This window comes from Pipra filicauda, unplaced genomic scaffold, assembly GCF_003945595.2.
Source record: "Pipra filicauda isolate LSUMZ 115617 unplaced genomic scaffold, ASM394559v2 scaffold380_size693359_pilon, whole genome shotgun sequence".
Taxonomy (NCBI): domain Eukaryota; kingdom Metazoa; phylum Chordata; class Aves; order Passeriformes; family Pipridae; genus Pipra; species Pipra filicauda.
The window spans coordinates 362,570-379,276 of record NW_024104510.1 but is presented as its reverse complement, the minus strand read 5'-3'; the positions used below and the strand labels follow the sequence as shown (position 1 = coordinate 379,276).

Sequence of the window (16,707 nt, the reverse complement as noted above, 5' to 3'; positions counted from 1 at the left end):
ATTCCCTATGGCCTTGTCCAGGGAGTATTCCAGCCTGTACTGCCCACACTGGGAGCATAAGGGCACCCCAAACCCCTTTGCAATAGCATAGGAAAGAAATTCTCAACACAGGGACACAAGTAACTATGTTCTGGATTCATGGCAGTCACAGAATCACAGAATATTCTGAGTTGGAAGGGACCCACAAGGATCGTCGAGTCCAATTCTTAAATGAATGGCCCATACAGGGATCAAACCCATGACTTTGGTGTTATTAGCACCATGCCCTAGTCATCTCTTTGGATGTCTAGTTTCAGGGGTGGCGTAATTTGACTACCACAGTACAGCTCCCCAAGGCACCCCACTGGAGCTGCAGGGTGCTGAGCATCAGATGGGACATCTCCTGCCAGCACATTGTCCTCTAGCAGTTTTCTAACCCATCCCCACAGATTAACCACAGCTTTGCAAACACCACCACATCATAGCAACCATGTGCTTTGCTGCATCAGTGTTTTGTCATGAAGTAGCTCAGCTTCAACCCAACAATATTTCCAGTGTGGAAAAGCTGCAAGCAGTGCTGTAAGCACGTGCATGTGCATCTCCAGCTCTTACTGCTACCAGCTACAGCAAAATTGCCTCCATGTGCACAGGGAGGGAAGCAACCCAAGTCCCACAGCTGTGTGGTGACATGGGACAACCCCAGCCCTACACTGGTAGCCCTACAAACAGTGGCCTCCCAGAAAAACCCTCTGCATGTCCTCCCCTTGTCCTTCAAGGTCTCTCATAAATGGGGGTCCTCTGGCAAGTTAAAATGCTGTTGGGAAGCAGAGCGTTGCCTCACTATTGTCCTGCAGCAGAAAGAGACACGAACCAAAACAAATGCATTTCATTTGCTTTTATTTAATTAAAAAAAAAAAAAAGTCAAAGTCATTGCAATCCCATTTAAATACAGAGATTTACAAATAGGTCCAAAACAGGACTAAAATATTCTTTGAAATGCTGTACTTTTAAATATTGTGCTTTCATAGATACATAAGAAAATTAGCATATAAAAATACTTTACAAGGAATACACTCTAATATATGGATAAAAATACACATTTAAGTAATGCATTTCATCTTCATATCATTCAAAATGCATAGGAAGGGATACAAGGACCAAGTTTTTCTTCCTCCTTTTTTTTTTTTTTAAAGCCTTTAATAAAAGTCTTCATTAAAAACCTATGAGAAGCCCCAGTGAGCTTCCACTGCTCAGAATATTGCATATAAAAACACTTTCGGCTGCACTGTCAATGCTCCACAGTATCAATTATGGCACATTATCTAGGTGTGGCAGCAATGGTATGGGATATTGCATACTCAAAGAGAAAATGGCTACGACGACAAATAGCTGGATGGGGCCGGGCACGTGTCTGGAAGAAACACCCTGATACGTTGTGCTATCACAGAGGGATGTCAGGGACAGACAGTGGGGGGAGAAGTCCTGGCTCAGCAAAGCGACACACGTGTGCTGTACACCCATCCAACAACCTATGGGCACCCCTTGAGGTGGCGATGGAGGAGCCAAAAGGGTGAGCAGGGAACGGGCGCAGTGGGCTCAGGGCTGCGGTGTCCGACTGACAGGCTCCTCCACTCCACTGTGCCCCAGCCTTCCCGGGGAAAGCGATGCCAGGATCACGCCACCACCAGGACACAAACATCATCATAAAGTGCTAATAGGTGGAACATGGCAGGCAGATGAGGACACCAATGCAAACATCACAGCCCCTCTTCCAGGCGGGGCCGGGGGCTCTGGAGAGGGAGGGGAGCATCACACTTGCAAAGCTACATGAGGCCAGCAACAGGCAAACACACACTGCCCAGCTCCCATGGGACACAGGGACACAACCTCCACCTAACAAAGGGCTTGTCATGCCACTGCCTGATGGGAGACAACAAGGTTTCATTAATTCAAAACATCAGGGGCAGCTCTGGGAATTTCGCTATTCTGCTATTTACTTGCAGGCACAGGCCAGGTTTGCAAGCAAGAGATCTCCATAAAGCTCAGACAAACAAGGTGGCTGGGGATTTGAGCAGGTACTCAAGGCTTTTACCCTTGGGTACAGCCTCTACTCTGTATTAAGTACTGCAGCACAGGTAACCACACTGTTCATGGGAATCCATGCCAAGACAAGGTGCCTCATCCCACTGTGGGGCGAGCCAGGCCTGGGGGAGTGTGGACAGGGCTGTCAGGAGGCAGCTGCAAATACCAATTTTTGAACAAGAATTGAATCTAGCCACTCTCCAGCACATTTTGAAATGTCTTTTAGCCAGCGCTCTCCACTGCCCTGCACCGGGAGTGCAAGGGGCTGCAGGACTTGGTTTGTCAGGAGTGTCGGAAGGATGGAGATGGGCACAACATAAAAGGAAAGGCATTTCAGTCCTGCTGTATGCAATTAAGTGAGCAAACAAGGAACATAATAGCACCATGTGTGTTTATAGGATGGCCAAGGCCTTCAGGGCGAGGAGGATGTCAGGGGCAGGACCCTGCACACTCAATGGCCGGGGCACAGGGAGATGATCTGCCATGGGAGATGGCTGTGGATGCTCCTTCCTCCCGTCGGCAGCTCATCCCACTGCCATCGCTGCCACAGCCCCCAGATGCACATCCAGCTCTGACCTTCCCAGCAATATTTGGCGGTCCACAGGCTCACTGAAGACCCACCTCCCCACTTGCAGGTTATAGTACACACAGCATTTACAGATACCAGTGCAAAAAACAGGAGAAACACCCCAAATACCACAACGGCTCAGCAGAGGCCCTGGGCATCGTCTGCTCTGCTCCCACTGCTCAGAGCGTCTGGACACTCGCCTTGACCTCGGCTCCGAGGGACACCTGCACCGGCAGCTCTCTGTTCCCCTCCGAGGGAGCGTTGGCAGCCAGTGCCAAGGGGTTTCGGCTAATCACCAGGTCCAGCTTATCTCCAGCCTCCGAAATCAAGGGAACGGCCAGACAGCAGTCAAAGTCTCTTGTTCGGATGCGATTTACCTGCGGGGATGGATTTAGGATGTGCCATGGGGAGGAACAAGAGAAAGATCACGTTTGTTAGTCAGAAAATGTAAAGATTAGTGCTAAACCCACACCCGGGAAAACACACAACGCTTGGGGGTCCCCGATTCCAGGTTCAGAATGGAGCAGAGCGGAGGTACCCCTTCAGACTGAGCATCCTTGCTTAGCTGAGGAATGATGCAGAGGAAGGGGAAAAAAAGTCTGGATCAGGCATGACCTCTGAACCCCAGTGCCTGGGGCAGTAGTACAAGTATTAAACACTGCAGGGCTCAAAAACAGTTCTCCAGTTCAAGCCTGTAGAAAAAAGGTTGCCGTTTTCCATGCTTATTTTTGCCATCATGGCTTTTACTGGCCCTAAATTTGTGGTGCTGAGTATTCAGCACCTAGAAAACAAATAAAGCCATGAGGCTTCTGGCAACCATTTGCCAGCTCAACCAGCAGTAAACTGAGACTATACTGAAGAGTTTCTGCTTTTCCTCTCCCCATTTACATTCTTCATTTCACAGGAATCTGGATGCGTTTCATGTGGGCTCAAGAGGCAGCTGCAAATTCTCCCCATAGGATTCAACAGTGAAAGCAGGTACTGCTGGCTCTTGCAGGCCTTCAAGTATAGTTCTGGGCTGGGTCATCTGCAGAAACCACCCCTGCTCTCTTGCCTACAGCTCACAGAACACCTGGGCTTGGTGGCACGAGAGCTCTGGGATGGAGCAGGCTGGCAAACAGCAGGGGAAGGGAAGCAGAGAAAGGGGAAAGGGATTTCCCACCCACCTTTGGAGTGAACATAACCCCTTGGGGGCCAGGTGTTGCTTCCTTCTCTGGATAAGGGCTTGATGAGTCCATACAACCCTTCCATTCCAAACCCTTTCCCAGAATTAATGCATGCCCACATAGCTGGGCTCTCTGATGGTAGTGGTGTCCTTCTGTGTCCACACATTTGACCCCAATACTGCTCCTTACAGTGTAGTAACAAGGGACAATTTCTAGCCATCTCATGGACAAGGAGAGATAAACAATGAGCTTGCTCTGCCCTTGCTCTATGCCAGCCAGGCAGTCCCAGCGCAGAAGTGCCATTACTACAATGCCACGCTCCGGTTAATCCATCCAGTCGAGCGGCAGAGGGGCTGTGACAGCAGTGACGACGTGTTCCGCTGGCCTTCAGGCACATCACCGTGCCCACGATCAGCAGCACTGTGAAGCATCCTCAGCAATGCACCTCTGTACTTCTGGAGGGGAGCCACCTGTACCGGGTCTGCAATCCCTCACTCACAGCTCCACACGTCAACGCCACGGCAATCACCTCATCTGCTCGTAGGTGTGAGCTGTGCGGCACAGCATGTGCGAGAAGGGTGTCGAAAGTTTCCATGCCGTTCTGTTTAGGATTTTGGGCACACCTCCCAGAGCCCTTGGCACTCACAAAAAAGCATCACATCCAACATGGAACAGAAAGGCAGCCCAGAGCCTAATTAGCTTCTTGTTCATTCTTGCACCATGTTTTATTTGAAGCTGAGAAGGAGTAATTGTATAGCAGCCAACTGGCTAGAGACCATAACAAGCTTAAACAAGGTTCCCCACAGTGCTGCCAGTCCTCCAGTTACCTGATGTACATAATATACTGGCTCTACTCCGACTGCTAAGAACCCCCGCCTAGAAATCAGTAAAACTAAACATCTTTCTGAGTGTTTCCAAATATGGTCACAATATCTACATTTCCAAATGGTGGCAATTTTTCCATTGAGGTTGCACTTCCTTCAGTTGCTGAGTTGCCCCAAAGCTAAAATAGTTGGTTTTCATCCATATAAAGCTCCTCTCCAATCTCCAAAACTCACCACGCTCTTTCTGTCCCTCTGATAGTCTGATATGTCCAGGACACACATCACAGACTGTGCTTTTGGCCAGAGTGTTTATTCTGTTTCTGCATCACCTACTTCACATCAAGTCTCTTTCAAAGAAAAATATCCATATAAAACACTTTGCTTGAAGGATGTGTTTCCTAGAAAACTCTTTAGTTGTCAAAGGCATGCACAGAACTTCATGAATATTACTTAACTCTGCAAGGGGCTTCACAGGAACATGTATCAGTCAACATGATCTGGTTCATCTAAAAACCAGGAAAAGGATTCCGGGTGAGGAGAGGAAGCAACACAGTTTTTTGCTTGTTTTGAGCAGTCCAAGCTCAAAAAGGGCAGTGCTGGGACAGGCTGTGTCCTGGAATGGGAGTACAGCCTGGGGTACCACCTGAAGGTACTACCTAGTTATAAAACACAGGTCTCATTGAGTGCTTGGTGGCTAAGAGCTCACCTAGTTGGCTAACTATTACCTTTCATTAAAGTTAGTGCTGTCATGGATGGGTCTCACTTCTCTCTTCCTCTCAGCCACTCATTCACTCCGTCCCAGTCTCCAGAACTGCATTTTGCATTTATTACCTGAAGCACTCTGTCATATGGCTTGAGGCCACACTGATCTGCTGGCCCATCCGGACGGACCATATTTACATAGACACCTTTTTCTAGCAGGCCATCCGACAAACTGAATCCGAAATCTTCCCTCTCCGGGTCTTTGTGAAGTGTCATCTGGAGAGGCAGAAACAGACAAAGCATGTTTTAATGCAGCAGAGTAAGGAGGTGATGTGCAGGGTTGGCAGGTTGGCAGTAGAACAGACCTACAGAAATTCTGCTCTGTGTCTCCTGGGCAGATTTTTCTTAGCCTGTGCAGTTAACACAGATTGAGCCTTATTTACCTGACACCATCACCTCAGGTAGATCACATGGTAAATTGCTTTGGCTACTGGCATAAAACCAACCCCACGACAGTCCCTCACCCTTGGATACGGAAGGAAACACAAGCAGGGTAATACAGACATCTGCTGTTTCACCCAAAGAGCAACAAACAAGTGTTATTAATGGAGCATCTCTTTCCCTGGCCAGGTTACACCATGTACCCTCTGTGTGTGCCAGACCACCACACGAAAAATTAACATGTTCTCAGGGAAATTTCAAAGTAGTGAGTGAAATGTGAAAGCAGCTCATTTTTAATACATCACTCAGCAGGAGCATCTCAAATTCTGCATATTATTCACAAGTTCTTTTCAGAAAACTCATATCAATAAGTGCTGACGTACTGAGGACAAGAAATGCGTAACCTCATCGCCCTTCCCTTGAGCACATCACACTTTGGCCTTGTCTAGAGGAGGAGAGCACTGCTTGAACTGTGCCTTGCCATGAGGTAACACTGGGAACCAGGGACAACTGATTCTCCAACACTACCAAAATCTTCCTTTGTCTCTCATGAACTGGGAGTGCATCTCTACTGTGGCTCTAACTCCATAACTGTGCTCTTGGCTGGGTAAGCCTCATGGATGTGCAGTCCTTGGGAAGGACAATGCTCAGGATGACACACAGGAGCAGCCCACCTGGCCTCAACCTCATTTCCAAACAGCCAACACCAGATGCTCCAGCAGAATGAAGAGTCACACTATAACATGCCTAGTTACACAGCTCTCCTCCTTCAGGTACGAAGGAGTTTTATTTAAATACACATTTGCCATGCCCTGAAGGGCAAAAGCAGATCAAACATGAAAAGGTTGTTTTTTCCATCTACCATAACTGCAGGTTTTATTCTAAAGTCACACTAGGAAAGAAAAAGACAATCAAATTCTTGAAAACTCTCCAGCTCCCTTCCCTGCTTGCATTCTGCATCAGCAGGTTCAACAGTTAATTACCTCTTCTAATTACTGCTGCCTTACACCATGCTTAAACTGGCTACATTCATCCGGATGCTGAATTCAAACCAGTATCCCACCATTGAAGTCCTACTGCTGTCACCCCTACAGGAAACACTGGAGGTGGAGCGGAAGGGGAGGGAAAATAAGTTATTTTTTATATGGGAAGTGGCCTACTGAGTGGAGTGTGCCTCAGGAAAAGGGTTGATGTACCTACACAGGGACACACTTTGAGCTCTTTCATTTTTATCTGTAGTACCAATTAATGAATTCCAGAACACAAGGATCTGGAAATCTTATATATTAAGAGAAACAGCAAAGCACAGGTTTGAACCCTGTTGAATGATGGCAACTAAATCCTGTTACTCTTCTGAAGAGTTCCTTTCATCTTAATCTGACCCTCTGGAAACCTTTGCTCTGACCTTGGTGAGGGCCAGCTTTAACAAGGAACATTTTCTGGGGATCCCTCTGAACAGACAAGATTTTTTACAGGGTTGTAAAGCTTCTACAGCCTTAACCATCAAGGTACTGCAGTGCTAGAGCTAGACTGACCCCTGGCAACACAAACCTTGTGAAACTCAAGGGGAGTCGGGGACATGATTTCCTGCATCTCCTTCTCGATCTTCTTCATGCCCAGGTTCCTCTCGTTCTTCTTGGCAGGGGAGCTGCTGCCCTCAGTCTGTCCGTCGCTACAGCTGGAGTTCGCTTTCCTCAATGGGCTCATTCCCGATGGGTTGACAGAGTCCAGGAGCAGCTTGCTGCCCTCCAAGCCCAGGTTGTGCACACTCCCTGTCATGATGGATGCCTGTAGGGAGAGGGCATCATGCCACTCTGCTGAGCCAGCAGCAGGAGGGACCACGCGGCAACTAAAGCGGCACAGACAACAACAGCATGGTACCATTGCTCTCATTAATCAGAAAATAACTACCAAAAATCTCTTCCTATTAGCTGTAAGAGCCATTCCCAGACCTCACGAGCCTGCTTCCAGGTCTATGGCTGACCCACTCTGTGCTCTCCATCCCCACCCCAACAGGGAACTTTGTCTCAGAAGGAAGCACTTGTGAAGCATCTCGTTATTTTTTAATGAACAGGACCAGACAGGCCTCATATTGTGCAGGAACCATCTCGACAGTCAAGAAGGATGAATATCCCAGTCTCAGGGAGCTCCCAGAGGAACCACAGTCTGCCTGGCTCTCCAGCCTACCCCTGCAGGCTGTAGGTCCCCACCAGTATCACACAGTGCTGGCAATGGCCCAGGGAAGTCAATACCTCGGACTCCACTGAGGTCAATTCAGTAGAGAAATGAGGATTTTATCTGTCAGTAAATGGGAGTTGTCACTGAGCAAAACTGAGTTAAAAATATGAAATTAAGTAGTATTTAAGCTTGGTCATCCTTGATAGAATCCATTAAAAGATGCCCCTAAGTAGCTTCGATTCCATTTGGCAATGCTTTTCACTAATGAGATTACATTGATCAAAGCTAACGAAGGAGTCAAGAATCCAGTCTGTGGAACCTCAGCTGGCTCCAGGTCACAGAGTCCATTTAAACAGCGTAATGAAAACTGTAATTTCAAAGTTCAGTCTTCAAGGGTCTGCAGTCCCATTAAATGTCAAAAGGTAGAAGAAAGGAAATGAAAGGTAGGGAGCAGATAGCAAAATTCTCCAACGCTGACCATGGCAAGTCAAAGAGCAATTTCTCCTGTGCACAGGGAAAATATCACACAACTGAGTCTCTAATCAAGACCCTCCAGCTCTTTGCTTCAAGCTGGAGCAAAGGCGAATAAAGTGACTTATGGTGGCAGTAGGAAAATGCCAGCACTACCCACGTTATCCCAAAATGGGATGGATAAAACACAGAAAATCTTTCAGCTTTGCACTTTTCAGGTTTGGGCAAAACTCAAACACCTGCTACGTGCTGGAAGGACACTGACTTACCACACACTTGAAAGGCAGATTAACAAACAGCAGTACAGCCAACTGTACGTTGGGTACGTTTGTTCACTGACCTCAGGCAGCCTAAAACACTCACAGGGTGTTGTGCTGTGCTGTACCAGCACCAGCATTGCAGAGCCAGGGAGAGCAGAAAGGTCTGTGCACGCTGTGCTGCTGCCCTCCCTCATCGCTGCGAATACCGTAACCAACCAGCACTCAACAGCATTTGACTCCTTCTCTATCTTCAAGGTACTTAAATCCTTTCTGCAGCATCATAAGCAATGTCCCAGGTGCTTTGGGTTTAATGCAAGCAGCAGAAAGGGCAATTTCAAACTTCTCCAGGCTTGGCTGCCCCACATTGTTTTTCCCATGTCTTGGCTGCCCTCAAAGCAAAGCAGGGACACACACTCCACTAGACATACCAGAAAAAGCCTGTTTCTACCCATACCCATACTCTGGAAGTGGATTGCTACTATGTGTGAATCTGTTTCCAGGCTACCTTGGGGTCACCTTGCAGGACTCTTTTTTTCTTTTCAAATGTGAAGCATGAAGGGTCAAAATAAAATAAAATTAAAAAAAAAGAATGAAATAAAATCAAATCTGTGACTGTCTAAAATCACAGCAGGCTGAGAGCTGGGGCTGAGAAACCTGCAATACAGCAAAAACCCCAATGAGCACTGCACATCCCACAGCATGCCTCAGGAAGGCTGGGCACATGGAAAGGGAGGAACGGATCAGTGGCAATTTGGATTTGATAAAAGGGGAGTTGAACCCATCATACTCCCACTAAAAACACAGCACTTCCCTTCTGTCCCCAGAACTTTCAAAATACTCTAGAAATGTGCTAAACACACCAAAACGCTGGAGGTGCTCAGCTTTCAGTAAAATTCCTTTATATGTTTAAAAGCATTGCTATAACTGTCAAAGTTCCAAAGCCTTAAAACAGCAACTGCATCACAGATGCCTGGAAAAGGAAAGGGAGTCCACAAAACCCCTTCTTTTGCATCACAGAAAGGAGTACTTCCTCTTAAGCAGTCAATAACTGTTCAGAAAATTTGTTAGTGGCTGCCTAAACTCATTTCTAAATACATTCAGGTCCAGGAAATAAGTGATCAAGGGAAAAAGTTATAGTTTGGGGAGGTTGGGGATTTGGGATTTTGTGTGATTTGCTGTCTTTTTAAGTCAGCATTTTCTTAAGTGCCTACGATAATAAAAACAGTATTTCATGCTTCAGCACAATAAATTTAATTGAGATTTCCTCATCCACTTACAGTTGCTAAGGATCAAGGAGGAAAGGATAATTAGTAAGTCCCTTGTCACCATACAGGCTAAAACAGGACTTTCCTTTTTGACCTTCAATTAGTCAGAAATTGCCTTTTTTTCACTGAAGTCTCAGCAATATGCAACTGTGCATAAAACCAGTCCCACTGGGAATGATGGAGAGCACGACCCAGGGAGCTCTTCTGAGTCCTCTGCACCCGGAAGACAGGGGGAGGAATGGGCTCGTGGGGTCCTGCTCCTCCTGAGGAGGGGAGCAGCACGGGCTCCATCCTGCTGGGCAGGTCTCACAGTCTCAAGGGAGGCCTTTATTTGCATCCCATGACTTAGAAATCCAGGCTCCTCATCCTATAACCGGACACAATAACATGACCTCCAAAGCATTTTGGATAAAGAAAAGAGAAAGTGGTTTGTGAAGAGAGGAAACATCTTTATTTCTGCAGGAAGCAATTACTTTCTCAGATTTTTCCATGGGGAAAGCTGGCTGAAAAGCTTCCAATTACCTATTTCACTAAAACAGTTTCCGGCAGAGTGACAGCTGAATGCAAGATATATGTTGTGCCTGTCCATACTTGAAGCAAGCCAAGGCTTCAGTCCCAGTGGGGGCTTGGGGGACTCCTTTCGCTTGGCCTTCAAGTGCTTTGGACAGGCAGTATCCTTCCAAGCAGAGAGTTTACTGTTGGATAGGAAAGACTTGCCAACAGTCATGTGAATGTTATTGGCCAGCAACAGTTCGTGAAAAGAGCATGGAATTCCTGGTGGGTAGGACATCGGCTCAGGGGAAGAGCGCACGCAAGCAACTGTCTAATGAGACACAGTTATCCATTAGCACAAACGCTGACATGAATTAAACCCAAACCCTTCTTCACACCACTGGCAGCACAGGGATGCTACAGGCAATTAACAGATCTGGGGAAACGGTCTAACATTCATGGAAAGAGCAACACAGTCAGATCAGCAGCAAATTCAGAAAGTGATTTACCTCAATCTCCCTCAAAAGTTCAGACTGGCCGCATGTTTCCAAATCCTCCAAAGCTTCTCCAAAAACACGCCAAAAATTATCCTCGTGAGTGGTCTCAAGGCCATTTTGGCGGCTGGGGTATCTGTTGTAACGTAGGAACCAAACATTGTCAGCACTCTTCTGCAGCGGGATGAAAGCCGCAAGGCTACAGCAAGTGTCTCACCAGTAAAAGCAGACTTGAAGAGTCTTCATATACAAAAGCAAACAATATGAACTTTTCAAACAAGAGTCCGCATACGAGACCTCCATGCATTTACTAACGGGGCAAGTGTCCTTCAAAGGAAGAATTAAGTTGGTGTAGTAATGTCAGAGTTCAAAGGGTAAATTAAAAAGTGCCTGTAGGAAGATTGTAGGTTTAGGAAGACGTTTTGGTGAAATAGAGAAGTGAAAGAAAAAAGGATGCATTATGGGTAAACCAGGAGCCTCAGAGACTGTTAGTACAAAGGCTGATGGGATAGAGCTCAGATCTGAGACACAGAACACCTGAGAAGAGAGAGAAAAACACAGAGGGTAACAGACATGGTGAGAAAATGATAAATACATTAGGTCTCTATGAGAGTAAATAATGCAAAGATGTATATAAAAATGACTGCCCTGGGTTGAACAAGCGAACGCACACTACAGCCAACAGTATCAACAGTGTCACGTATAACCCATACAAACCCAGTTTCATTTGCTTTGGGATGGCCAGGGAACTGAGCTGGTACTTTCAGGAGGTCTGTTTTTTTTGCTGTATAGCAGTCTTGGCACTTAAAGCTCTGTAAAGTTTGCCACCAGTTCTGTCTACAACAGAGAGTAAGGTTAGAGAGAACCTCTCTCAGGTTGGTACAAACACACATTAATGTGAACACCGTGTGCTGGGTGTTCTGCAATTTTCCCCTTTGGCAGTTTCAGCATCTCTTATCTCTGACCACAGGCCAGGGTCAATTCTCAGACCTCTAAATCAAACAGCAATTAAACATGCTGAAGTCCTCTGAACAAGCTAGAATAGTAGGTGATGCTGGACACTGCTTACTGAACACCAGACTGCAAAATTCACACCAACAGTGCTCAGTTTAACAGAAGCCTCTTGAAGGAAACTGTGGTGTTAAATCCAGGTCATGATAAACCCACTAATGTGTCCTGGGGAGAGGCCCCAAAGGTACAGTGACATCAGAGCAGCCCTAATGCATCTTCCTATAAGGAGCTGCATGGACGAGGCTCCACCTCTGCAACATCTGGCAGCATCTTGCATGGCTTATTCAGCTCTGTAGATGGGAAGGGATGCTCATCCACCACAACCACTTAGCAAAGTCAAAACATTTTACTTGAGTACAAGTCACAGAGAGGTTGTCCTTCATTAAATATATAATGACCCCTTGGGCTATTAATAGAGCTTTTTCCAGATCTCTAAAAACTGCAAAGTCTTTAGCACATGCTTTGCCTTTTCATCCACTGGTTTAAATGGGAATCTGTACCAGGCAGAAACTCACACACACACACTTTTGGTCCTTGTGGGTGGTCTTCCTGGAGATAGCAGTATCTGACATGGTTTATTGCATTTTAAATTCACCCCCTACCTTTCATCAGCTTTTAAAGGACAGTAGCCTTTACACTAGGCAAAAAGGTCAAATAAACACCCAGCAAGACTTTATAAAAACAAACTGAAATTTCCCCCCAAAAGGAATTTTTGATTCTTTCCCCTTACTCATTTCCTTCCTCTGCTCTCAGGTTCCCAAAGAGGCAAATGTCTCTTCTAATTACCCATTTCTTGCCTCTCAGAGCAGCAATATACAAACACATCCAGGACGCGGATGAATCAGAACCGGCTCCCACACCACTGGGTCAGCAGGTTTTTCCAGGCTAGAGGCAGTCAGGGTTAGAGACATTTTGTTTTTCTCCCTAATAAAACGGGCTCAGTGGCATGAACCATTTCACTTGCACTTTGACATCAGGGCTCAGAGTCCTCATTAGGGACACGGGGGCTCCGAGCGCTCAGATTTGCAAACTTCAGCTGTCGGCGGCCTCGCTGGGGGGGCCACGAGGGATCAATGACCTGTGCGAGCTGGCTCTTGCTGAGAGGCAAAACAAGAACAAAGTCTCTGCCGCTGCCAGCCTTCCTGCCAGTTTGATCATCTTTAAATAGGTGGAAATGGCCATGAGATGTTCTAAGGGTTTCGTTTGGACAAACAAAAGTCAAGGAAAAAAATAAGAAAGAAAAAAAGAACCGACAGTAACAACACAACACACACAACTATGGGGACTCTGGAGGATGTCAAGGGGAGGGGTAGTTTTGAAGCAGTGGGGCTTTTCCACTGTGTATGGTTCAGCAAGGGACAGCCTCTGGCCAAGGCAGATCCATCAGGATTTTCACCTAAAGTAAGGGGCAGTTGCAGCCTCCTCACTGGCCTCAGGAGATGTTACAGGATTTTCCCCACCTGGCTGAGCTGGGAGATTAAGTCGACCATGTTCATTCAGCGTAGCTTTGTTTGTGGTGTTGGAAGGGCCAAAGTGTGATGGAGAGAGAATCCAGCCACTGCTTTGGTAGATTTTAACTTGGACATGCAACCTCACACTGGTCCTCTGAGTACTTCGGTTGGCCTTTTTTGCTTCGTAGCATTGAGCTGCTGCAAAGCTACATCCTCACTCAAAAAAGTGTGGCCAACACATGCAGGGACAGCCCTGACCATATCTATTTATTACACCTAAACTATGAAAATACTGCAGCCTTGACACAGCAGGAGTAAGAGACATGGTAGGAACCTGTGGTCCATGCAGCTGAGACCACCTAACTCCAGACACAAATGTACACCTGGACATGGCAGAGGTGCCACAGAGCTACACTCCAGGTAACCTGAAGTGGCTCAACAGATCAGGTTCACCACCCCAGCTCCTTCCCCATGGTTGCCCAGTGCCAACACTGGGACACCCCTGGCTGTTCCCATCACATTCCCATGCCCTCTTTTCCCTGTGCAGTGACACCCACATTTCCAAACACACCTCCCTACCTCCTCCCACCCCTCCGTACCTGCTGGGTTTGTCCCAGTCATCTTCATTGAAGCTTCCATCCATGTAGGGGTAGTTTTTTCTGGGGTCCCCTGGAGGGGTGCTACTCTTTTGCCTGCTGTGTCTCCATTCGTGTGGATGGAGGGCTATGCCCGCAGCCTGAGGTATGTAGGTACCTAGGGAAGGCAAGAGGGAGTGGAGAAAGAGAAAGGGTAACACCTGATCAGAAACCCCAGATGGAGTAAGTCACGCTGAGCCAGGAGAGGCTCCTTCCCTAGGTCCCAAACCTGAGGCCACATGGATTGCATACTGCTTTCATCTCAGTCATCCAAAAGTGGTTCTTCTTCCCATCTCTTCTGGCTTTAACCAAAGCAGATTCTCAGGATCTTGACATGGGGTGCCCCATTTCTCCTTTGCTCCCTTGCTTCTCAATAGTTTTATGGTGTGAGTTTGGGATCCACAGACCTGGGAGTACACATACCCACAGATGCAGATCCTGTCCCCAGTAAGATCCAGCCTTGGCTAACAACTCTTTTTTCTACATTGAACCCAGCAGAAATTATGATGTTGAATCAGCCACTTTTAAATACAATAAATCCTTCAAGGGTCAAAGAGAAGATCTTGGGCCTTCAGCAGGCCCAATCCCATTCTTTTTGAAGGATTTGGAGGCCTGAATTCTATTAGGAAAAAAAAGTCTTCATTTATATTCTCAACTGTGTTTGGGACCTAATGGACAGCATAAGAAAGGTAACAGAATAGAAAAGGGCAGCAGCAAAGAAACTCCATCCAGAGCAGCCAGAAGCAAGAGTCTTCCTTAACAAGTGTAATGGTGCTGAGGGTACCTGGTGGTGGTCACGGGTCCAGTGTGCTCAGCAGTGGTAATGGGGAAGAGTCAGCTCTGATCCTGAGAGCTGCCAGCCAGTTCCCTCATGCCTTTGGGATCAGCTGGTGTAGGTACAGGAAGCTGCTTTGGGGGCACGTGTGTGAAAGGCAAGGAATAGGGTGAAAATCTCTGCTGGCTCATGTGTATCACATTTGATAGGAGATCAATACGGACCATTAGGATGGAACCAGGCAAGTTTTGCTACGTCTGCCCCCATGGACTTTTCCATTCTGCAGTGTTTTACTCCAGAGATGTAAATCCATCACTACCAAGTCACAAGATCCCCAGGTCTTGTGAGGAGCTTCCTGAACAGAAAACTTTCAAAACAGACCATTCCTCAGCAGTGTCAGTGCCATTTACAGTGGAAATAAATCTCCCAAGTCTCCTGCTCACCTCCTGCTGCCCATTCAGTGTTTCAGAGAAATCCTCACAGCCTTTCCAAGAAACACCGTACGCTCCCATCACACACTGTGCCAAGTGAACAGGAAGAAGTAACGGAGAAACACATAATTAAGGGAGATTTGACCTCCTAAACAGCTAAGAGCCCTGGAAATACCCAAAGACAATGCCAACACTTTCTTTGAAAATGCCAAGGCCTGTTATTTCATGTAGCTGAGTGTTTCCTCTGTGTGTTTTTAAAGGTTAGACTGCTCTGGAAAGAGCCCCAGGAAAATTGCTTTCCAACATCTCACAGCAGTCAGGAGCACTCACTGCCTCCCAGAGCAGGACAAGGGCCCTGGATGCAGGTCCTTGCAGCGAGTGGGCAGCAGGTTTGGGCTGGGTGCAGGGGTTGGGTGCAGAATGGTCACTTAGTGCCATTGTAGATTCACCTCCTCCTTCTAGGGAGAAGAGCTGGATCCTTGGGATTCAGAGCCACCTGGTGGCATGTTCCCACCAGGTCCAGCACAACTCCCCCACCCAAATCCTTCCTTGAGCTGTTTCCTAATGCTATGGATGAACCTAAAACCTACAGGGCTGCAGAGCCTGATCTGTAATTCTCCATTTGGGGTGTGAACCCTAATCTCCAGGCTCTGCACATCCCAGGTTTCTCTGCATCGTGCCTTCCCTGCCCATCCCATGGACAACCCTGCATGCCCTTCTCCCTGCCTTCCAGCATCCCTCTTCCCAGCCAGCACCAGCACAGCACCATGCAGCCCAATGCAGTTACCAGGGAAGACAATAGAGCCCCTGAAGCAAAGCTGCAGTGTGTGGATGTTGGGCAACTTGGCATCAGCCCCACACCCCAGGGCTCTGTGCTCAACTATCTGTTCTCAATTTACCAGAAAAGCAATCACTTTCCAGTGTCCAACTTGTGTTAACATTCAATTAGATGGAGAAGGATTGCAGCATTATGAAGGCCAGGGGATTCCTCCTTAACGAAGCCTCCAGTCCCAAATTAAGACTTCAGAACAATGGAGGCTGAAGGAAGACACAGGAATGGGGAGACACCTGGGCAGTGCCGTCCTTTGAACTTCTCTAAGCCAGAGTGCAGCGAGCGCAGCACGCACCTCACTCAGCACAGGGAAGGTGCTTTGCAGCAGCATCCTGCAGCATCCCTCCCTGTTTTCACATTCTGTTCTGGACAGGAGTCTTTCCACAATTTCCTCTTGCAGTGTCAATTCAGAATTTTGGTTTGTTTCAATACGGGCTAATACTAGCTTATGTCACTAAATGTGAACTGGAATAACTATTTTCCAGTGCTTTTCTCCATGTAAAAATCTATCCCCATGACTAGAGCATCATCCATCCCGATTCCATATGTTTGCCAGAAGCTACAGCTGAATAAACCTGGCCTCGATGCCATGTGTCCAACTGATCACTCACTTGAGAGTTAGAGATACTTTCTTGTAGTATTACCTTAAT

General features: G+C 47.2%; 1 protein-coding gene across 4 annotated transcripts in view; it reads right to left on the bottom strand.

Annotated features, from left to right (window-relative positions):
- Positions 1-859: 859 nt before the first annotated feature.
- Positions 860-16,707, bottom strand: part of GRIP2 (glutamate receptor interacting protein 2) — a 261,637-nt gene continuing 245,789 nt past the window's right edge. For 3 of the 4 annotated variants that reach the window (XM_027713821.2, XM_027713819.2, XM_027713822.2), the window contains exons 20-24: positions 13,984-14,137; positions 10,938-11,058; positions 7,314-7,550; positions 5,451-5,597; positions 860-3,006 (exon numbers count right to left, since the gene is read on the bottom strand). In XM_027713821.2, the coding sequence (XP_027569622.1) occupies positions 2,809-3,006; positions 5,451-5,597; positions 7,314-7,550; positions 10,938-11,058; positions 13,984-14,137 (857 nt within the window). In that variant the 3' untranslated portion in view covers positions 860-2,808. Of the gene's footprint in view, positions 3,007-5,450; positions 5,598-7,313; positions 7,551-10,937; positions 11,460-13,983; positions 14,138-16,707 lie in introns of those variants that run through there. The other variant, XM_027713825.2, reaches the window with a different exon arrangement.